This window comes from Dendrobates tinctorius, unplaced genomic scaffold (assembly GCF_039654945.1).
Source record: "Dendrobates tinctorius isolate UK_male_01 unplaced genomic scaffold, ASM3965494v1 ptg000111l, whole genome shotgun sequence".
NCBI lineage: Eukaryota > Metazoa > Chordata > Amphibia > Anura > Dendrobatidae > Dendrobates > Dendrobates tinctorius.
The window spans coordinates 30,045,127-30,068,854 of record NW_027361779.1 but is presented as its reverse complement, the minus strand read 5'-3'; the positions used below and the strand labels follow the sequence as shown (position 1 = coordinate 30,068,854).

General features: G+C 44.4%; 1 protein-coding gene across 9 annotated transcripts in view; it reads left to right on the top strand.

The window, feature by feature from the left end:
* ORC3 (origin recognition complex subunit 3) overlaps positions 1-23,728 on the top strand; it is a 142,649-nt gene that overhangs the window by 75,134 nt on the left and 43,787 nt on the right. For all 9 annotated transcript variants that reach the window (XR_012234811.1, XM_073589598.1, XM_073589596.1 and 6 more), the window contains 2 exons: positions 3,037-3,170; positions 3,752-3,815. Coding sequence is in view for 8 of the 9 variants with exons in the window: in XM_073589598.1 (XP_073445699.1) it covers positions 3,037-3,170; positions 3,752-3,815 (198 nt within the window). In the remaining variant the exon portion in view is untranslated. The remainder of the gene's footprint in view (positions 1-3,036; positions 3,171-3,751; positions 3,816-23,728) is intronic.

Below are 23,728 nucleotides of genomic sequence, written 5' to 3'. Positions count from 1 at the left end.
CAGAAGTTTCGTCACCTTCTAGCAGGCCGCCTTGTCCGAATTCAATCGGACAACGCCACGGCGGTGGCTTACATAAATCACCAAGGGGGGCACTCGCAGCGGAGCAACCATGCGCGAGGTAGGGCATGTTCTTCAGTGGGCCGAAGCAAACCACTCGGTGATTTCAGCAGTTCACATCCCGGGCGTGGAAAACATGGAACCAGTTTCGCCTCCCGTATCTCTTTCCCCCGCTGCCACTACTTCCGAGAGTCGTCAAGAAGATCAAGACGGAAGGTGTGCCGGCAATCCTGCTGGCCCCAGATCGGCCCCGTCGAGCGTGATACGCAGATCTAATGCTGTTAATCACCGACGTCCCTTGGCGTCTACCAGAGCGCCCGGATCTACTTTTCTCAATGGCCGATTTGCCACCCGAACTCGGGCCCTGTGTTTGACGGCATGGCCGTTGAATCTTGGATTCTAAACAAGGCAGGGTTCGGGAGCAAGGTGGTCGCTACAATGATTAGCGCCCGGAAGCCTGCTTAAGCACGAGTTTACCACCACACCTGGAAGGTGTTCTTCGCTTGGTGTCGAGGCCGTGGTGTTTCTCTGCTGTGATTCTCGATCCCCAACATCTTGGCTTTTCTCCAGTCGAGCCTAGACTCGGGCTTGGCCCCGAGTTCCCTCAGGAGACAAATATCGGCCTTATCCGTTTTGTTCCAGCGCAGAATTGCTACCAATTTGCAGGTGAAGACTTTCATCCAGGGAGTCTCGCATTTGGTACCTCCCTATAGGGCGCCTATGGACGCCTGGGACCTTAACCTGGTACTAAGTGTTCTGCAGGAAGCTCCATTTGAACCATTCAGGATGTGTCTTTGAGGTACCTTTCCTGGAAAGTGGTGTTCCTAGTGGCCGTCACTTCTATCAGGCGGGTCTCGGAGCTGGCGGCCCTATCCTGCCGAGCTCCGTTCCTCACTTTCCATAAGGATAAGGTGGTGCTCAGACCAGCCCCCCCCCTTTCTCCCGAAGGTCGTGTCCTCATTTCACATTAATGAGGCTGTTGTCTTACCTTCTTTTTGTCCAGCACCGGTTCACCGTGTGGAAAAGGCTCTTCACACGTTAGACCTGGTAAGAGCCCTCCGGAGATACGTGTCTAGGACGGCACCCTTTCGTCAGACGGACACGCTGTTTGTGCTCCCCGAAGGGCGCAGGAAGGGACTCGCTGCCTCAAAATCGACCATAGCCAGATGGATTCGTTTGACTATTCAGGAGTCTTACCGCATTAGAGGCACGCCGATTCCAGCAGGGATCGGAGCGCACTCTTCTCGGGCAGTGGGTGCCTCTTGGGCGCTTTGGCATCAAGCTTCGACGGAACAGGTTTGCAGGGCAGCAACCTGGTCCAGCTTGCACACATTTGGCAAACATTACAATATCCATACTCAGGCCTCAGTGGATGCGAGCCTGGGTAGAAGGATTCTCCAAGCAGCGGTCGCGCACCTTTAAACAAGAGGTGCGTGTAGCTTGGATCGGTGAGTCAGTCTCCCACCCAGGGACTGCTTTTGGACGTCCCACAGTCTCTGTGTCCCCCAATGAGGCGAAGGAGAAGCATGGATTTTTGTGAGAACTCACCGTAAAATCCTTTTCTCCGAGACGCTCATTGGGGGACACAGCACCCACCCTATTAGCCAGTTGGCTCTTGTTTTTTTAAATTAATATATGTTTACTTATTTGATATAGGGGTGGTGTTTTTCGTTGGACATGTTGTACCTGTATTAAGGCTGTTTTTGTTGTCCTCCTACTGCTTTGGCCCGCAATAGGGGCGAGGGTGTATACTGCGGAGGAGAAGCTAACCTCTTTTTTTCACTTAGTGTCAGCCTCCTAGCGGCAGACGCATACACCCACAGTATCTGTGTCCCCCAATGAGCGTCTCGGAGAAAAGGATTTTATGGTGAGTTATCACAAAAATCCTTGTTTCAGCACCAACTAAAACACATTAAAAATGCTGCTTCTCAAAGAATTATAAACTCATATTCAAAACATAAAGGTTATGGAATGTTTTTCAGCAGCTCAGGATAATGGGGTGGATTAGTTTAGTACTGTATGGAATTTCTGAGATGTTTATTGGACCTCACAAGGCAACGAACAATTGGTTTCTGAGTTATTTTTTTGGAAGATGTCTGATCACATAAAAAAGGCAATAATAAGAGTATATTTTGGTGTGGATATCTGCAGAAAAAGAAACAGCATGGGAACATGGCTTAATAAATATCTGTAATGTTTTTGCCAATTTCTTCTCCCTCATTATATCTGCCATAACTCCAGTGCACCCTGCTGCACTGACGATAAAAGTGCATCTTCTTAATCGCTCACTCGTATAAATCAGATGTGCGATAAATATTTGATCGGCTGACGCAGAGAATGCACTGACCCATGGTATTCCATAGGGCTGTTCCTCAGTCTGACTGTCTGTGAGAAAACAAATGGCAGCATGCTCTTTCTTCCGAGTCTCAGATGGGACTCGTATATTGAAGTGGAAAAAATCGGATCCCATGTGGATCATCAGAGCGGTATCAATCTAGCAAAATGCATGTGATCATGTCGTTGTATAAACATGGAAGTCATATGGACATAATAGAGGGACACATTGATCACAGTCTGATGAAAATTAGAACATTTTGGATCAAAACACATAAGCTTTTCACACGCTCGTGTGCAGGCACCCTGAGGCTAACTCAGATGCCTGTACACATCGGTCCGAGCATATACTGCTAATGCACGGACTGGACGCGCTCTCCCAACTGCAGCGTGATGGCGTCATGTGTTTCTGTGAGGCTGTCACACTCGGGTCAGGAGAGCCGCAGCCAGTCCATGCATTGTGGTTCAGTCTCAGTCTGATTAGCATGGACGTCTGAATGGGCCCTTAGTCTGATTTCTTTAGCACACCTAGACTAGAAAATTTACCGTAGGTGTTCAAATAGGCGGGAGATGCTGCATTTTTGTGCTGCTTGTATTGGTGATGTAGTTTTATACATCTGGTCGTTATTTTATTCTCTCTTTCAGCTTTCTGTGGTGGAACATTTTAACTCTCAGCCGTTGAGTGTTTTATGTTGTGATGTTCAGGACATGAAACAGCGAGTGAAGACCTTATCACATAATCAGTGTGAAAACATTCGGCATTTGGCATCTTTCATGAGGTATGGAAGACATGTACTCAGTGAGTGGTGACCAAGTGCCAAAACTAAGACAAGGTCTCACTTGCAGACCAGTCAGGCTAATCTGTGGCCCCGCCCCCACCACTGATTGACTGCATGCTGACAATGGGGTGTGGTTCTACACCACTAAGCATTCTGACCACTGCTAGAGAGTGGGAATTTTATCAAAACTGCACGTAGCAGTCCAGTAAATGATGCATCAATGGAAGCAAGCCCTCTGCCCCTATATCATGCAGCTCTCAGATTCCATAGCAAAAACCTGCTGACGGATTTCCTTTAAATTGCTTTAGAGCCCCTAGAGTCCTAGTGGACAAGTAGGAGCATAGGGATGAGAAAGTAGAGAATTTGATTTCCCTTGTCCATCTGGCAGCAGACATGCCATTTTCTGATAATTTCTGGTACTCTAGAACAATCAATTGACTGTGAAGGCAGCAGTGGCAATAAAAGAGATCCAATTTAGACAGTGTTGCTGGAAATGACCCATTTTCAGCACAATGGGATACCCCACTATTTTTCTTTATTTTTCGTGTCTTGTTTTTGTTATTAGTGTTCATTTCTTGCAGCTTTGTAGAAAGTCAGACACCAGAGTCACAAGTGAAGCTTCTGACTGATGACCGTTATTTAAAGGTAAATTTTCCATATTTCTGCTGTATCTGTGAGAGTACTTTTTATTTTTTATTTTTTGTGCTTTGGCCTAGTTTCCTGTTATTATAGTCACTCTGTAATAATATTGCAAATTCCTTTAATACTGCATCAGTGAGCAAGAGTATGTGCTGGATTATCAGATAATCCTATGAATTCAGGATAGGGAGAATCCGCTGTTTTTCAGATAGATATGCAAAACCTTTATTGTAAATTTAGAAAAAGCGGATATTCCCAGTACTGTGAAAAACTAAGAGCTTATGCTATGCGTTTCAAACCAATACATAGTAATTACTCATGGATCACACTAACGCCGGGATCACACTACAGTGTGTGATGCGAGAAACTCGCACAAGTCTCTCGCATCAGCACCCAGCACTGCCGCCAGCACTCAGGACCGGAGCTGAAGCTGCATAGAAATACATGCAGCCACAGCTCCGGTCCTGAGTGCCAGCGGCAGTGCCTGGCTGGGTTCACATTGCGTTAGTGTCAATCCACTAGCGGGATCCGTTAGATAGCGGCGGTAACGCTATCTAACGGATCCGTTAGCGCACCCATTGACCCCAATGTTAATAATGCATACTAACGCATGCTGAAATCGGCATGCATTAGCAAGTATCCGTTATTTCTCCAGTCACCTTCCACGACAGTCACCTTGGAGGTTGTCTCCTTGCCCTAATAGGGGACAGGAAACACAAAGAGGATAAATAACCCTCCCCTTCCTGCTCCCTCCAGTGTTTTTCCTGTCCCCCAGTGGGGCATGAAGAGGTTACAAAAGGGGCTGCCGTGGCCAGCGAGCGGAACGCCTACATACTCACAAGCTGGGCAGCCGAGGTCGGGGGGTTCGCCTCTCCTCCTCTATGCCGCTGCTCCCATCTCCACCTCCCGGTGTGACTCGGGACTTGTCCGCCCCTCCGGGGTAAAGCGGGGCGGTATAGTGCTGGCAGGGGTCCTCCGGTTAGTTCCCCGGCTCCCTCCTTCCTCACCACGCTGCTGGCCGCGCGCGCTTCGGAGGGGGCGGGCTCTCGACCGGATGTGACGTCGGAGCACTTCCGGTTCGCGTCCTCCATCGTTTCCTAGGATGGGGACGCGCGCCGGCACCCGGAGCATGGGGAAACAATGACGGCAGGGGTCGGACGAGAGTTCCTCCCACAGGACCTGGGGCACGAAACTACCAATGCTGCGACGCCCACATAAGGGTGCTACAGATCCCAGGTAAGCGTAGTGTGTCTGTACTAGAGTGCTGACATGGACGGTGACAAACCCTCGACTGCTGCATCTGCGGAGCCCAGCGTTCCCCCTCCTACCGTGAGTAGCAGGGCCGGTCCCTTATCTGTCAAACCTGGTGGCACGGGTCTGAGCAAGCCTTTCTCTCTTCTTGCAGGAGGACAAAGCCTCTGCCCCTAGAAACCCCCATAAATGTGGTATCTGTGGTGCCAGGTTCCCTTCTGATTATAAGAAGAAGCTATGCCAACCTTGTACGCAAAACATTCTGTGCACCGAGCAGCCCTCCCTGTTTGACAGCATAAAAACTCTCATTAGACAGGAGGTTTAGACCTTCATGGCGGCCCAGACCCCGGTGACCCAGGGCCCTCCCCCAAAACAGAGGAAAAAGGCACCTACGGTAGCCGATTCGGATTCGGGAGCGGTCCGTTCCTCTGGGTCAGAGGATATTTTGGAAAATGAGGGCTCCAAAACCTACACAAAGAAATACTATTTCTCCTCCGAGGATATGGAGGAGTTGGTCTCCATGGTGAGAAATACCATGGGGGTTGAGGAGGAGAAGGTAAAGCTCTCAGTCCAAGATGAGATGTTTGGGGGGCTGAAACCCAGAGATAGGAAAGGGTTTCCGGTTCATGAAAACATGCAAAACCTGATAGCTCAGGAGTGGTCCTCCCCCGAGAAGGCACTTAGTGTACCCTCAGAGCTAAAAAAAAAAAAAAAAAAAAAAAAAACGCTTTCCCCTTGAGGATGACAACTCTATTTGGAAGATCCCCAAAATAGATGTTCAGGTCTCTATAGTGACTAGAAAGATGTCCCTTCCTTTCGAAGACGCTTCCCATTTGAGGGATCCAATGGATTGTAAAATAGAAAGTCACCTTAAGAAATCCTGGGAAGCCTCTACGAACTTGCTCAGAGCAAATGTAGCTTCCACTTGCATTGCCAGATCATTGTTCTTCTGGCTTCGTACGTTAGAGGAACACCTCCTAGGGGGTACTCCCAGAGAAGAAATCTTAGATTCCCTTTCCCTCCTCCAAAAAGCAACAAGGCTTTTTGGCTGATGCTTCGGGAAAAACGGTACGGGTAGCAGCAAGGTCCCTAGTCCTTTCAAATTCGGCTAGAAGGGCCCTTTGGCTGAAGTCATGGGGCGGCGACATCACCTCTAAGACGAAACTCTGTGCCATCCCTTTCCAAGGGCACCACGTGTTCGGACCAGTCGAAAAGGCTTCCGACAAAAAGAAATCGCTACCCGAGCAGAGAGCCGCCAAAAGACGATTTTTTCATCCCCCACGAGAGCAGCCCTCCCAGAAGGAGTTCAGAGAGAAAGGCAAGACGGGACGATGGAGCTACCCGAAGGGGGGTAGAGGGAAGAACATCCTTGTCCCTCAGCAACAGCAACCCCCGGACAAACAGTGACTCCCCGGTGGGGGGGTTGACTCACTCAGTTTCTCGTCCAATGGCAGGCCACGACCTCGAACCAGTGGATCTTGCGTACTATACAATTTGGGCTGAAACTGGAGTTCGAACACCCCCCCCCACTGTTTAATAGTCACCCCTGCACAGTCCCCAAATCTCCAAAAGGTTCTCCTTCTTCAGATAGACGATCTATTACGCGAAGGAGTAATCTCGTATGTACCTCAACAGGAAATAGGCAGAGGACATTACTCCCGCCTAATCCTAGTGAAACTGCCCTCCGGAAAAAAGCACAGGCTTATCATAAACCTGAAACCCCTGAATCGCTTCATCAAATACCGGAGGTTCAAGATAGTCAGTAAAATCGGCAATCCCTCTTATTGGGCAGGGCTGGCTGATGGCTACAATAGACCTAAGGGACGCTTATTACCACGTCCCAGTTCATCCGGATAACCGGAAGTTCCTGAGGTTCGCGGTCTCGCACGACCAAGGGATCAGCCATCTCCAGTTCAACGCTCTCCCGTTTGGCGTATTCCCGGCACCAAGGGTATTTACAAAAATTATGAGGGAAGCAGTCGTTTCTATCCGTCTTCAGGGAATATGCATTGTTCCATATTTAGACGATCTGCTCATTGTTGCTCCATCGGTATCCCGGCTGAACCAGGATGTATCAAAGACCCTGCAGATGCTTTAATCCCTAGGTTGGATACCGAAGTCAGACCTTCATCCTTCCCCAAGGAAAAAATTCCTGGCGATCCTCTTAGATTCGGAAGAGAGGGCGTCCTTTCTTGCCAAGGATCATCAATCAGACTTTCGTCAGAGAATAATACGGTTCAGAGAACAAAACGCACCGACTCTGAGGGACGCCATGTCTATCCTGGTTCCCTGACATCGTGTATCCAGGCGGTATCCTGGGCAAAGGCACATACGCGAGTCCTCCAGTCATACGTCCTGATAAACACAAGGAAGTATCAGAACAATCTGTCAAAAATGATTCCGCTTCCAGGACACGTAAAATCGGCCCTCTTGTGGTGGCTGAGTTACCGGAACTTGGGACGAGGAATAAGCTGGGACCAGCTTCCTCTGAAAATACTGTGTACCGATGCCAGTCTGAGAAGTTGGGGAGCCGTGGTGGAGTCGTCGTACTTCCAGGGACAATGGTCCCAGAGCATAAAAACCAGATCCTCAAATCTAAGGGAATTGAAGGCAGTGGAAGAAGCACTAAAAGCCGCGTCATCCCTTGTCCAGAACCATCACGTTCGGATATACTCCGACAACGTAACCACGGTAGCATATCTCAGCCACCAGGGGGGGCACGAAGTACGCCAGTTTGAAGACCGTAGCAGCAAGAATCTTACTCTGGGCAGAAAAGCACCTATTATCCATCTCGGCGGTACACCTGAAGGGGTCGCAAAACATCCAGGCGGACTTCCTGAGCAGGAAGGGTGTCCATTCGGGAGAGTGCTGTCTGAATCAGGAGGTCTTCCAGTTTCTGACCTCGACATGGGGAGACCCAGAAGTCGACCTATTTGCGGATGCGCAAAACGCAAAAACAACAACCTATTTCTCCCTCAGTCCCACGTACGGAGCCCGGGAGTCGGATGTGTTCGCCCATCCGTGGGTCTTCAGACTGGCCAACGTCTTTCCACCAATCCCTATGCTGGCAAGGATGCTGCAGAAGATCAGATCAGACAAGGTCACGACAATCCTGGTGGCTCCAATGTGGCCAGGACGGAGCTGGTACAGTGCCCTATTGGACATGGCTCTAGAAGGTCCCTTGTTTCAACCCCAAAAGACCGACCCCCTTTTCCAGGGTCCCTTACTGCACCCAAACCCCAGCAAACTGAGTCTAGAAGCTTGGTTATGGAGGCCAACATTCTGAAGGCCAAAGGGCTATCGGATGAAGTAATCCGGACCCTTCAAAAAAGTAGAAAGCCGATGACAAATGCCATATACGGCAAAATATGAAAGAAATTCTCTTCCTGGTGTCTTCCTGAGGTCCCTGACCCCTTCCATCCCAATATTGCCCAGGTCCTAGATTTTCTGCAGAAAGGGTTAGAGCTAGGACTTACTCCAAGCACTCTAAGGGTACAGGTATCTGCCCTTAGTTCCTTTTTTGACCAGTAACTGACCAGGCACCGTTGGGTTAAACGATTCATGACCGCTGCAAACAGAATACGGCCTACACTCCCTACCCGGGTTCCCCCCTGGGATCTTTAAATAGTGCTGAATAGCCTAACACAGGCCCCGTTTGAGCCCCTGTTGGAAATTTCATTGAGAATCCTCATACTCAAAACAGTTTTACTCGTAGCAATCACCACTGCTAGTCAAGTAGGGGAACTACAGACCCTATCAGTACAGGAACCATACCTCCTGCTCAACTCGGACAGTATAGTACTGTGCCTAGACCCCTCCTTTATGCCCAAAGTGGTGTCAGACTTTCATAGAGGTCAGGATATAGTGTTGCCCTCATTTTGCCCAAATCCTTCCAATATGAAGGAAGAAAAGTTCCACACCCTGGATGTCCACAGGGTGGTTCTCCATTATCTTGAACTAACCAAGGGTTGGAGAATCGACCAGAACCTGTTCATTCAATATTCAGGACGGAACAGGGGAAAGAAGGTGGCAAAAAACACGATAGCAAGCTGGATCAAGCAGTCCATCTCCCTGGCATATTCATCAAGAGATCTCTCTCCCGAGATGCTGAAGGCCCTCTCCACTCGATCAGTCGCTACATCATGGGCAGCAAGAGGGAACGCGTCTTCGGAGCAGATATGCAGAGCTGCCACCTGGTCCTCTGTACACACCTTTACCAGACACTACAGACTGAATTTTAATAGGGATCTAACATTTGGCAGACACGTTCGGCAAGCCGTGGTCCCTCCCTAAGAAATTAGTGTTGGTATAACTCCAAGGTAACTGTCGTGGAAGATGACTGGAGAAAATAGAATTAGACTTACCGGTAATTCGGTTTCTAGGAACCTTCCACGACAGCACTAATTCCCCTCCCTACTTAATACCTTTACCGGATGATTCCTGCTCTACTGGCGGTAACTATTCATGCTAGTATGTCCAGAAAAAACACTGGAGGTAGCAGGAAGTGGAGGGTTATTTAACCTCTTTGTGTTTCCTGTCCCCCATTAGGGCAAGGAGGCAACCTCCAAGGTTACTGTTGTGGAAGGTTCCTAGAAACCGAATTACCGGTAAATCTAATTCTATTTTCCTGACGCACCCTCGAACGCTGCTTTCAGCGTTTTTGGGTGCATTGGCATTAACGCACAGCGAACGGACCCGTTCGCTGTGCATAGGAATGTATGGGCTAACGCATGGTAGCGCTAGGTACCGGAGCGCTACCATGCGTTAACGCATACCGTTAGCACTATGGCGCTAAAAATACCAAAAATGACAGCGTTAGCTCATCCGTTTAACGGATCTGGTAAACGGATGCCCTAACGCAATGTGAACCTAGCCTTAGGGGGTCTACTTTCCAAAATGATGTCACTTGTGGGGGGTTTCCACTGTTAAGGCATATCAGGGGCTCTCCAAAGGCGACATGTCATCCGATCTCAATTCCAGCCAATTTTGCATTGAAAAGTCAAACGGCGCTCCTCCCCTTCCAAGCTCTGCCATGCGCCCAAACAGTGGTTTACCTGCATTTATGGGGTATCAGCGTACTCAGGACAAATTGTTCAACAACTTTTGGCGTACAATTTCTCCTGTTACCCTTGGTAAAATAAAACAAATTGGATCTGAAGTAAAAAAAAATTTTGTGGAAAAAAGTTTAAATGTTCCTTTTTTTTTTTTTTTAAACATTCCTGTGAAGCACCTGAATGGTTAATAAACTTCTTGAATGTGGTTTTGAGCACACTGAGGGGTGCAGTTTTTAGAATGGGGTCACTTTTGGGTATTGTCTATCATATAGACCCCTCAAAGTCTCTTAAAAAAAAAAAAAAATGGTTTTGTAAAATTCGTTGAAAAAATGAGAAATCCCTGGTCAAATTTTAAACTTTGTAACTTCCTAACGAAAAAAAAAATTTTGGTTCCAAAATTGTACTGATGTCAACTAGACATGTGGAAATTGTTATTTATTAACTATTTTGTGCGATATGACTCTCTGATTTAAGGGCATAAAAATTAAAAGTTGGAGAATTGCAAAATTTTTGCCAAATTTCTGTTTTGTTTTTTTTCACAAAAAAACCACAAGTCATATCAAAGAAATTTTAGTGCTATCATAAAGTACAATATGTCATGCGTAAACATTCTCAGAATCAGTGGGATCCATTGAAGCGTTCCAGAGTTACCTCATAAAGGGACAGTGGTCAGAATTGTAAAAATTGTCAGAACAGTGAAACCAGGCTGGGTCGTGAAGGGGTTAATCGTGTGTACACCCTTGTGTACGGTGTTACCATTTACCAAGTTTTGCATCAATAAAGATATTTTACTTTATATTTGTTCCTATCCTTCCTTGACCACATGTTTGGTTTTAACCCCTTTAAACCAGTAGTTTGCAGACTGAACCAAACCCTCGCCTTTCCGATGGTCGCGCTCACTGCCATCCGCATCTTTAGGATGCAGAGAGCGGTGAATACATTGGAGGAAGGGTCGCTTCATCACGAATGTGTGGAGACTCATGTACACAAGACAGAAGCAGATCGCCTGGGGATCTGGAGCGAGGTGAGTGTGTGTTGATTTTGCTGGGAATGTTTGCATGCATATAGGAGGCTATGTGAGGGCTCATCCTAAAACGTGATGTGAAAAACTATGTCTTTAATAAAAGAACTGTATCTTCTCAATTGCATATACTATACATTTTTGAAAAGTCACACTGTTTCGGTTCATCCCGAGCCTTGTTCATATATAGTCACTAAATTATGTCAGCGGATAAGATTTTTTAAGGAAATGTAAAAAGGGGTTGTCCAGTTAAATTGATAAGTCTGCATAACTGTGTGCGACTGTAGACTTATGAGACGTCATACAACTTTGAAAAGTCACAGTATAGGCAAATGAGAAGTTAATTCTTTTATTAAAGACATTTTTTTCACATCACGGTTTTGGATATATATTAGTTTGTAACATGTAGGATTTTTTTCATAGCACTGGGAATGTCCTGTTTTATCTCTATTTACTATAAAGGCTATTCATATTTTTTAATCCAAAATACTGCTGCATGCTCCTTATCTTTCACTTAATTGATACCACCGTGCAGGAATGAGTTTTATCTGAGCCAAGGATCGCTGGCAACTTCACAATGGGTGAGCTGGATGACAACACTTCCTTTCATATAATCCTATGTATGCGCCTAAAAGCTACTTTGGAAGACTATGTTCAAATCAACATTGCCATTATTGGATGGGTCATGTCCTCCGCTCGGTGTGCTCGTCCAAAAGATGGCTACAGTAGGTGCGTGCCATTTCCCTTTGCAGAAAATCACTTGTGCATTAACACATTGGTTGACATTGTGCATACAAAACTCTCATCAAAAAATGCATTTGTGGCTAAAGCCAGAAATCGCTGGTTCACAAAACTATGACTTTATAATTTAGTCAGATAAATTTCACATGATCGCCAAGTGTCTGCTAGCATATCAGAGCAGACCCAGATCCGCTCTGTAGTGAGCTGTATTCCCCTGTAACTAGGGTACCCTGAATGCCCCAGTTACATTGTTTAAAAAGAAAAAAAAAAGATATTTTTGACCTTCTGGGAGATGATGTAAAAAAAAAGAAATAATAATTAGAAAAATGTGTGTATATAAATATCTGTATTATATCCTTTTTTTCATATACAATACATTTTATTAAATACATGGAAGAAAATAAACAACCAAGACCTACACATATTTGAGATTCACACTAGTGTAATAAGCTGGAGAATTCATTGAATAGGTTATGAAACATGGACAGTAAAAACTAAAGACCGAAAAAATTTAACCCCAAATCACTTTTTGATAACTGTATTGCAATTATATATTAAAAAACAGAATACTTTATATGTACCCCAAACTAAGGGCGAGTTTGAAACATTTCACACAGTTCTTCAGCCTCATTTGTATGTCCATTTAAATGCCTATTTCTCAGTAACTGAGGAACGCACTGGTCAAGTAAAGGTATTGCTGAACTTGTTTTTGAACAAGATGCATGTGCTTATTAAATTATATTGGGGGGGTGAAATCCTGCTGACCGATTACTTTTAAGAGCAAGCCATTGTTAGGCTGTGTGCACACGTTGCGCATTTGGTGCATTTTTCCTTGCAGATTTTCTAGATAAATCTGAAGCAATCTTGATGCCAGCAAAGTGAATGAGAAACCTGAAGTGTTATGCACATGTTAAGTATTTTTGACTTGCAGATTTGGTGCGGAAGATAATAATCTGCAGCATGTCAAATCTCTGCATTTTTGCCGTGTGTTTTTCACCGTTAACTTCACTCAAATCAGTCAAAAATGCAATTTTTTTCAACTGCGTTTTTTCCTGCCAAGATATGCAGAAATTTAGCTTAATGTGGGTACATATTCTTAAACATTCCATAGAGAATCAAAGAATGGACCATTGATACCCCACCTCACAAATATTTTGCTCTAAAAACTGTACACCGTGTTAATAGATCTGTCCCAATGTGGCTTTTTCAGGAAGCCACGTACATGGAATTATCGTCTTCGGAGAGGAGGAGGACAAGAACTCTAGTGTCGCCTCTTGGCTGTAGTAATCTGAAGTCAATATTGACCCTTTAATGAGCTTTGCCACAAGACTTAAGGCCCCGTTACACATAACGATGTCCTAGCGATCCCACCAATGATCCGACATGGATGGGATCGCTGGGACATCGTTAGGCTGATCACTGGTGAGCTGTCACATAGACAGCCCCTCCAGCGATCAGGACCAGCGAGCAAGCTGGTTTCCAATGTAAACATCGGGTATCTAAGAGCCGCTCGGCTCTTAGATACCCGATGTTTACATTGGAAACCAGCGTCGCTGATCGCTGGACTCTCGCTGCCACACGCAGCGATGCGCGCTGGCCAGTGGGAGACCAGTGATCAAAAAACGGCCCAGGACGATGGAGCGCGATCAGCGATACCCGGCAGGGGGGCCGGTTGCTGATTCATGTCACACACAGCGATCTCGCTGGCGAGATCGCTGTGGCGTCACAAAATCAGCAATCTCGCTAGCGAGATCGCTGTGTGTGACGGAGCCTTTAGGATAAAAGCCAAGCCAGACACTCAGTTTAGAGACACATGTTTCTGGTTGTTTGCATCTCATCAGTGCAAAGCAGGAGGTCTGATTTGGCTGGATGAGAGGCCTGTCTGTCTGGTATATGGCATGCGCTTTGAATTTTTGTAAAACTTCCAAAGTGTATAAAACAATATTGTAAAACTTTAAATTATTCGGTCATTACATATACAGTTAGGTCCATATCTATTTGGACAGAGACAACATTTTTCTAATTTTGGTTCTAGACATTACCACAATGAATTTTAAACAAAACAATTCAGATGCAGTTGAAGTTCAGACTTTCAGCTTTCATTTGAGGGTATCCACATTAAAATTGGATGAAGGGTTTAGGAGTTTCAGCTCCTTAACATGTGCCACCCTGCTTTTAAAGGGACCAAAAGTAATTGGACAATTGACTCCAAGGCTATTTCATGAACAGGTGTGCGCAATCCCTTCGTTATGTCATTCTCAATTAAGCAGATAAAAGGCCTGGAGTTGATTTGAGGTGTGGTGCTTGCATTTGGAAGGTTTTGCTGTGAAGGAAACATTCGGTCAAAGGAGCTCTCCATGCAGGTGAAACAAGCCATCCTTAAGCTGCAAAAACAGAAAAAACCCATCCGAGAAATTGCTACAACATTAGGATTGGCAAAATCTACAGTTTGGTACATCCTGAGAAAGAAAGAAAGCACTGGTGAACTCATCAATGCAAAAAGACCTGGACGCCCACGGAAGACAACAGTGGTGGATGATCGCAGAATAATCTCCATGGTGAAGAGAAACCCCTTCACAACAGCCAACCAAGTGAACAACACTCTTCAGGAGATAGGCGTATCAATATCCAAATCTACCATAAAGACTGCATGAAAGTAAATACAGAGGGTTCACTGCACGGTGCAAGCCACTCATAAGCATCAAGAATCAAAAGGCTAGACTGGACTTTGCTAAAAAAAAAACATCTAAAAAAGCCAGCACAGTTCTGGAAGAACATTCTTTGGACAGATGAAACCAAGATTAACCTCTACCAGAATGATGGAAAAAGAAAAGTATGGCGAAGGCGTGGTACAGCTCCTGATCCAAAGCATACCACATCATCTGTAAAACATGGCGGAGGCAGTGTGGTGGCTTGGGCATGCATGGCTGCCAGTGACACTGGGTCACTAGTGTTTATTGATGATGTGACACAGGACAGAAGCAGCCGAATGAATTCTGAGGTATTCAGAGCCAGACTGTGTGCTCAGATCCAGCCAAATGCAGCCAAACTGATTGGTCGTCGTTTCATGCTACAGATGGACAATGACCCAAAACATAAAGCCAAAGCAAAGAAGTGGAATATTCTTGAATGGCCAAGTCAGTCACCTGATCTCAACCCAAATGAGCATGCATTTCACTTGTTAAAGACTTAAATTCAGACAGAAAGGCCCACAGACAAACAGCAACTGAAAACCACCGCAGTGAAGGCCTGGCAGAGCATTAAAAAGGAGGAAACACAGCGTCTGGTGATGTCCATGAGTTCAAGACTTCAGGCAGTCATTGCCAACAAAGGGTTTTCAACCAAGTACTAGAAATGAACATTTTATTTTCATTTATTTAATCTGTCCAATTACTTTTTGGTCCCTTTAAATACGGGGTGGCACATGTTAAGGAGCTGAAACTCCTAAACCCTTCATCCAATTTTAATGTGGATACCCTCAAATGAAAGCTGAAAGTCTGAACTTCAACTGCATCTGAATTGTTTAAAATTCAATGTGGTAATGTCTAGAACCAAAATTAGAAAAATGTCTCTGTCCAAATATATATGGACCTAACTATAATGTACATGTAACTGAAAATGATGGACATGATTGAGACATTGCCATAAATGGACATCAATTTCAATAACTAATCATCATGGGACATAGTATACAGTGGGTACAGAGCCCTTCAGATTTTTCACTGTTTAATTGCATTCATTTAGTAAATTCAAAAAAGTTTATTTTTTTTATTTTTTTTCTCATTAATGTACACTCTGCACCCCATCTTGACTGAAAAAAAAACTAGAAATGTAGAAATTTTTGCAAATTTATTGAAAAAGTAAAACTGAAATATCACATGGTGATAAATATTCAGACCCTTTGCTCAGTATTGAGTAGACGCACCCTTTTGAGCTAGTACAACCATGAGTCTTTTTGGGAATGATTCAACAAGTTTTTCACACCTGGATTTGGGGATCCTCTGCCATTCTTCCTTGCAGATCATCTCCAGTTCCGTCAGGTTGGATGGTGAACGTTGGTTGACAGCTATTTTCAGGTCTCTCCAGAGATGCTCAATTGGGTTTAGGTCAGGGCACTGGCTGGGCCAGTCAAGAATGGTCACAGAGTTGTTCTGAAGCCATGTCTGAGGTGCAGAGGACTCTGGAAGAGGTTTTCACCCAGGATATTTCTTTACTTGGCCTCATTCATGTTTCCTTCAATTGCAACCAGTCATCCTGTCCCTGCAGCTGAAAAACACCCCATAGCATTATACTGCCACCACATGTTTCACTGTTGGGATTGTATTGGGCAGGTGATGAGCAGTTTAAACAACATCCCCAAACATGAACGGGGATATAGAGGCATTAACACAGTATCAATTAAAATAATTTTATTCAAACATGTTGAAATAATGACACCTAAACAAGGAATCCTCAACTGCACTATATGAGGGCCAGTTAATGAAATGCAGTGTACAGTAACTAACAAAACAATGAAAAGTGCACCGTGCAATTGTGCCACATAATAATCAGTACAAAAAATATATTTTTTTAAAAAAAAAAAAGTTTTTTTGCAATCAGAATAAGCAATATAAAGTGCACCGTGCAACTGTGCTAAATGAGGGCCAAATGATGAAATGCAGTGTATAATACACCATTCCTTGTAATTTCCTGACCAAAATGTATCATACTGCATAAAACAAAAATGGCATGATAAAAATAAAGTGCTTCGTGCACTGCTCCAAAACGCTACCAGCCAAAAATGTTTGATCCAGCAATCATTATATATCACAAACTGATCCAAATGTATTACTCACAGTGAAAAGTTCCTGGTTAACCAGACCACCCGGGCGTACCCCGACAGCACTGTTTCACCTGACCGGCTTCCTCATGCCCCTGTTTGAGGAAGCCGGTCAGGGGAAACAGTGCTGTCGGGGTACGCCCGGGTGGTCTGGTTAACGAGGAACTTTTCACTGTGAGTAATACATTTGGATCAGTTTGTGATATATAATGATTGCTGGATCAAACATTTTTTGCACGAAGCATTTTCTTTTTATCATGCCATTTTTGTTTTATGCAGTATGATACATTTTGGTCAGGAAATTACAAGGAATGGTGTATTATACACTGCATTTCATAATCTGGCCCTCATTTAGCGCAGTTGCACGGTGCACTTTATATTGCTTATTCTGATTGCAAAAAAAGTTTTTAAAAAAAAAAATATATTTTTTGTACTGATTATTATGTGGCACAATTGCACGGTGCACTTTTCATTGTTTTGTTAGTTACTGTACACTGCATTTCATAATCTGGCCCTCATTTAGCGCAGTTGCACGGTGCACTTTATATTGCTTATTCTGATTGCAAAAAAAAGTTTTAAAAAAAAAAAATATTTTTTGTACTGATTATTATGTGGCACAATTGCACGGTGCACTTTTCATTGTTTTGTTAGTTACTGTACACTGCATTTCATAATCTGGCCCTCATTTAGCGCAGTTGCACAGTGCACTTTATATTGCTTATTCTGATTGCAAAAAAACTTTAAAAAAAATAAATTTATTTTTTGTACTGATTATTATGTAGCACAATTGCACGGTGCACTTTTCATTGTTTTGTTAGTTACTATACACTGCATTTCATTAACTGGCCCTCGTATAGCGCAGTTGCATGGTGCACTTTATATTGCTTATTCTGATTGCAAAAAAACTTTTACAAAATTTTTTTTTTATTTTTTGTACTGATTATTATGTGGCACAATTGCACGGTGCACTTTTCATTGTTTTGTTAGTTACATAATATATGTTCATATATTTTTTGCTATGTGTGTAACTATATATCTCATGACATTATAGCTTTCCTGGTTTTTCTATACCTCTGGATTTTTACCTATGAGTATTCCTTGTTTAGGTGTCATTATTTCAACATGTTTGAATAAAATTATTTTCATTCATACTGTGTTAATGCCTCTTGTATCCCTGTACATGTTTGGGGATGTTGTTTAAATTACTTGAATTGAGGTGGTTTTGTTACAAAAGGACTGTGTTAGGTGATGAACAGTGCCTGGTTTTCTCCACACATACCGCTTAGAATTATCACCAAAAAGTTCTGTCTTCATCTCATCGGACCAGAGAATCTTATTTCTCATAGTCTGGAAGTTCTTCATGTTTTTTAGCAAACTCTGTGCTGGCTTTCATATGTCTTGCACTGAGGAGAGGCTTCCGTCTGGCCACTCTGCCATAAAGGCCTGGCTGGTGGAGGGCTGTAGTCAGGGCTGGCGTCAGCACCCGGGCAAGTGTCGGGGCCCTGGCGAGACGGGGGGGCCCACTCACGCTGTCTGAGATAACCACCGGCGCCGCCACGCCCCCCATGTACCAACTCCATCCTGCGCCCTCCCCGAGGGACCCACGCAGCCCCTTACAGCCAGCAATGATCATCGCTTCGGCTGTAATCTTGTGTGCGGCACAGGACCTGTGATGAGGTCACAGGAGAGGAGGAGTCAGGGGTCACATGATCAGGGTGGCTGCAGGACTCTGCTGTGCTGGTCGCATCATTATGGTGCTGGTCTGGATGAGGTGATGAGGTAATGTTTCTGTGTGGGGTCAGGAAGGGTTTACAAGGTGGATGTAGCAAAGCTGTATGTGTACTTATGTGTGGGGTCAGGAGGGGTTTACAAGGTGGATGTAGCAGAGCCGTGTGTGTACGAGGTGTACGGAGTGGAGCCGTGTGTACGAGGTATACCGGAGCGGAGCAGTGTGTGCACGGGGTTTACGGAGCGGAGCCGTGTGTACGAGGTGTAAGGAGCGGAGCAGCGTGTGTATGAGGTATAAGGAGCAGAGCCACGTGTGTACGAGGTGTACCGGAGCAGGGACGTGTGTGTATGAGGTGTACCGGAGCGGAGCCGTGTGTACGAGGTGTACCGGAGCAGAGCCGTGTGTGTACAAAGTGTACTGAGCGTAGCCGTGTATGTACGAGGTGTACTGAGCGTAGCCGTGTGTGTACGAGGTGTACGGAGCGGAGCCATGTGTGTATGAAGTGTATGGTGCGGAGCCGCGTGTGTGTACGAGGTGTACAGAGCGGAGCCATGTGTGTATGAGGTGTGCGGAGCCGCATGTGTATGTGGTGTACAGAGCGGAGCCGTGTGTGTACGAGGTGTACGGAGCTGAGCCGTGTATTTATGGAGCGGAGCAGAGCCGGGGGTGTACAAGGTGTACGAGGCATACAAAGTGGAGCCGTGCGTGTACGAGGTGTATGGTGGGGAGCATTTTAACCTCCCGGATCCAGCGAGACAGTCCGAATTTTGAGAAAGAGAGACTGCCCCAGCCGGAAGCTTACTTTTTCTGCGGACATAGGAGTACACGGCGGAGCCCCAAGGAGCACTTTAAAACTCGCACGTAACGTTCTACCGGAAGTGACGTGCTGGAATCTAACCAGAAATGAGGTAATTTCGGGAGGATATTGTGACGGAACCATGGAGGCACTTCAGGGAATGCTTTAGATCCATCACCGTGTCCTCCTCTGACAGAGCGGACAGCGGGATCGCCTTGGAATCGGGGATGTCGGCCATGTGAGCGGATCATGATATGTCCTGCACCAGGACTCTCAGGTGGGCACTACAATGGGAGCCGGGCTGCTATGGTATCTTTATACAATATTTCTTTATTTGTTTCTTTCTCTCTCTCTGTTCTTTCTCTCTAATCTTTTTTTTCTCTCTCTCTGTTCTTTCTTCCTTTCTTTCTTTCTTTCTTTCTTTCTTTCTTTCTGTTCTTTCTCCCTCTGTCTGTTCTCTCTTTCCTCTCTTTCTCTCTCTCTGTTCTTTCTATTTCTTTCCCCTCTTTTTTCTCTGTTCTTTCCCCTCTTTCTTTTTCTCTCTACCTCTCTGTTCTTTCTTTCTTTCCCCTCCTTCTTTTTCTCTCTCGCTCTCCCTGTTCTTTTTTTCTGTCCACTCTTTTTCTCTCTGTTCTTTCTTTCTCCTTTCTTTCTCTCTCTCCCTTTCTGTTCTTTTTTTTCACCTTTCTTTCGTTCTCTCTCTCTGTTTTTTTTTCTGTCCACTCTTTCTTTCTCTCTGTTCTTTTTCTTTCTTTCTTTTTTCTTTCTTTTATCTTTCTCTCTGTTCTTTCTTTCCCCTCTTTCTTTCTCTTTGTTCTTTCTTTCTCTTTGTTCTTTCTTTCTCTTTGTTCTTTCTTTCCGCTCTTTCTTTCTTTGTTCTTTCTTTCTCTTTCTCTGTTTTCTTTCTCTTTCTCTCTGTTTCTTTCGCTCTCTGTTCTTCCTTTCTTTCTCTCTGTTCTTTCTTTCTCTGTTCTTTATTTCCCCTCTTTCTTTCTTTCTCTCTGTTCTTTCTTTCTCTTTCTGTTCTCTCTCTATTCTTTCTTTCTCTCTTTCATTCTTTCATGTGTACACTACTAATCAATAGCCTCCTTCACATGAACGTGTTTTGCCACAGAGCGAGTGTCCGTGTGGATCACATGCGTGTCCCTGTGATCCACACAGAGACAAGTCCATTTTTGGCCGGCACCACGGATGTCACACGGCATGAATCGTGGTATGTGTTAAAGGGGGGAGCCCACTGAGACTCTTTTGCCCGGGGCCCTCAAAAACCTGGAGCCGGCCCTGGCTGCAATGATAGTTGACTTTGTGGAACTTGCTCCCATCTCCCTACTGTATCTGTGGAGCTCAGCCACAGTGATCTTGGGGTTCTTCTTTACCTCTCTCACCAAGGCTCTTTTCCCACAATTGCTCAGTTTGGCTGGACGGACAAGGTTTAGGAAGACTTCTGGTTGTCCCAAACTTCTTTCATTTAAGGATTATGGAGGCCACTGTGCTCTTAGGAACTTTGAGTACTGTAGAAATTCTTTTGTAACCTTTTTCCAGATCTGTGCTTTGCCTCAATTCTGTCTCTGAGCTCCTTGGCCAGTTCCTTTGACCTCATGATTCTCATATGGTCTGACATGCGCTGTGAGGTCTTATATAGACAGGTGTGCGCCTTGACTAATCAAGTCCTGTCAGTTTAATTAAACACGGATGGACTCCAATAAAGGAGTAGAACCATCTCCAGGAGGATCAAAAGGAAATGGACAGCATGTGACTTAAATATGAGTGTCTGAGCAAAGGGTCTAAATACTTACAGTTGTAGCCAAAAGTATTGACACCCCTGCAGTTTTGTCAGATAATACTCAGTTTCTTCCTGAAAATGATTGCAAACACAAATTCTTTGGTATTATTATCTTCATTTAATTTGTCTTAAATGAAAAAACACAAAAAGAATTGTCCTAAAGCCAAATTGGATATAATTCCACACCAAACATAAAAAAGAGGGTGGCAAAAGTATTGGCACTGTTCGAAAAATCATGTGATGCTTCTCTAATTTGTGTAATTAACAGCACCTGTAACTTACCTGTGGCACCTAACAGGTGTTGGCATTAACTAAATCATACTTGCAGCCAGTTGACATGGATTAAAGTTGACTCAGCCTCTGTCCTGTGTCCTTGTGTGTACCACATTGAGCATGTAGAAAAGAAAGAAGACCATAGAACTGTCTGAGGACTTGAGAAACCAAATTGTGAGGAAGCATGAGCAATCTCAAGGCTACAAGTCCATCTCCAAAGAGCTGAATGTTCCTGTGTCTACCGTGCGCAGTGTCATCAAGAAGTTTAAAGCCCATGGCACTGTGGCTAACCTCCCTAGATGTGGACGGAAAAGAAAAATTGACAAGAGATTTCAACGCAAGATTGTGCGGATGTTGGATAAAGAACCTCGATTAACATCCAAACAAGTTCAAGCTGCCCTGCAGTCCGAGGGTACAACAGTGTCAACCCGTACTATCCATCGGCGTCTGAATGAAAAGGGACTGTATGGTAGGAGATCCAGGAAGACCCCACTTCTTACCCCGAGACATAAAAAAGCCAGGCTGGAGTTTGCCAAAACTTACCTGAAAAAGCCTAAAATGTTTTGGAAGAATGTTCTCTGGTCAGATGAGACAAAAGTAGAGCTTTTTGGGCAAAGGCATCAACATAGAGTTTACAGGAGAAAAAAAGAGGCATTCAAAGGAAAAAAACATGGTCCCTACAGTCAAACATGGCGGAGGTTCCCTGATGTTTTGGGGTTGCTTTGCTGCCTCTGGCACTGGACTGCTTGACCGTGTGCATGGCATTATGAATTCAGAAGACTACCAACAAATTTTGCAGCATAATGTAGGGCCCAGTGTGAGAAAGCTGGGTCTCCCTCAGAGGTCATGGGTCTTCCAGCAGGACAATAACCCAAAACACACTTCAAAAAGCACTAGAAAATGGTTTGAGAGAAAGCACTGGAGACTTCTAAGGTGGCCAGCAATGAGTCCAGACCTGAATCCCATAGAACACCTGTGGAGAGATCTAAAAATGGCAGTTTGGAGAAGGCACCCTTCAAATATCAGGGACCTGGAGCAGTTTGCCAAAGAAGAATGGTCTAAAATTCCAGCAGAGCATTGTAAGAAACTCATTGATGGTTACCGGAAGCGGTTGGTCGCAGTTATTTTGGCTAAAGGTTGTGCAACCAAGTATTAGGCTGAGGGTGCCAATACATTTGTCTGGCCCATTTTTGGAGTTTTGTGTGAAATGATCAATGTTTTGCTTTTGCTTCATTCTCGCTTGTGTTTTTTTCATTTAAGACAAATTAAATGAAGATAATAATACCAAAGAATTTGTGTTTGCAATCATTTTCAGGAAGAAACTGAGTTATCTGACAGAATTGCAGGGGTGTCAATACTTTTGGCCACAACTGTATGACCATGTATTATTTCAGCTTTTCTTTAATAAATTTGCAAAAATTTCTACATTTCAGTTTTTTTCAGTCAAGATGGGGTGCAGAGTGTACATTCATGAGAAAAAATGAACTTTTTTGAATTTACCAGATGGTTGCAATGAAAGAGAGAGTGAAAAATGTGAAGGGATCTGAATACTTTCCATACCCACTGTACTGTTCTTTAGTGTTTGCCATATGTTTCTTCATTTTAGCTGTGATTTGGGCAGATAATTTGTGAGAACTGCTTAATAGATTTTCATTTTAATGCTTTCACTGCTCACAAAAGAGAAAAAAACTAATTTAATCCTGGCACATCATGTCTCCCTGGGCAGATCACAAAGTATGTATTTTTCTTTCTATCAAACTTGATTGATGCCACTTTTTCTGCCTTTCAGGTACAGCTAGTTTTCATCCTTTCACAATTGCATTTCTATACTCCCATGGGTGTGCTTCACTCAGCCCTTCTTGTCTTTTTCTTGGAGTAATTGGGAAGTCTATTGATTTTTCTGGCTTTTTTTTCATCTCCATCAACTCTAGCTATTCCAGTAGAAAGCGCCTGTCAAGTTATATTTACATTATTACAAATGAACACATCAGGAGAAACTAAAACAAGTTCATTTCTTCTGGTAACCTATTGAAACAAATCATGAATAATAAGAAGAAAGTATGAAGTGTCTCTAACATTCAAGCATGCTTTGCAGTATTTAAAGGCGTTCTCTTGAAATAGAAAGAAAAAGACAGTTAAAAGTATTGCCACTGTAAATACTTTCATGAATACATTTATTTAGCAAATCACAATTGTTTTCTCCAGAAAGGTAATCACTATGGAACGAAAATGGCTGTCAACTTGTTGCACTAACAGAAACCTGTACTTAATAGACGGGGGCCTCTGAGCATGTACAGTAGGCAGCTTCCCCCTCCTTTCATGCGTAGGAACTTATCTCCAGTGTTGGATCGTAATATCCACTTGAAGCACATCATGAATGCGGAGGCAAGAGGCTGCTCACACTGCTGTCCACCCTGTCTGATCTAATATTGGAGATACCAGTGGTTCTAAG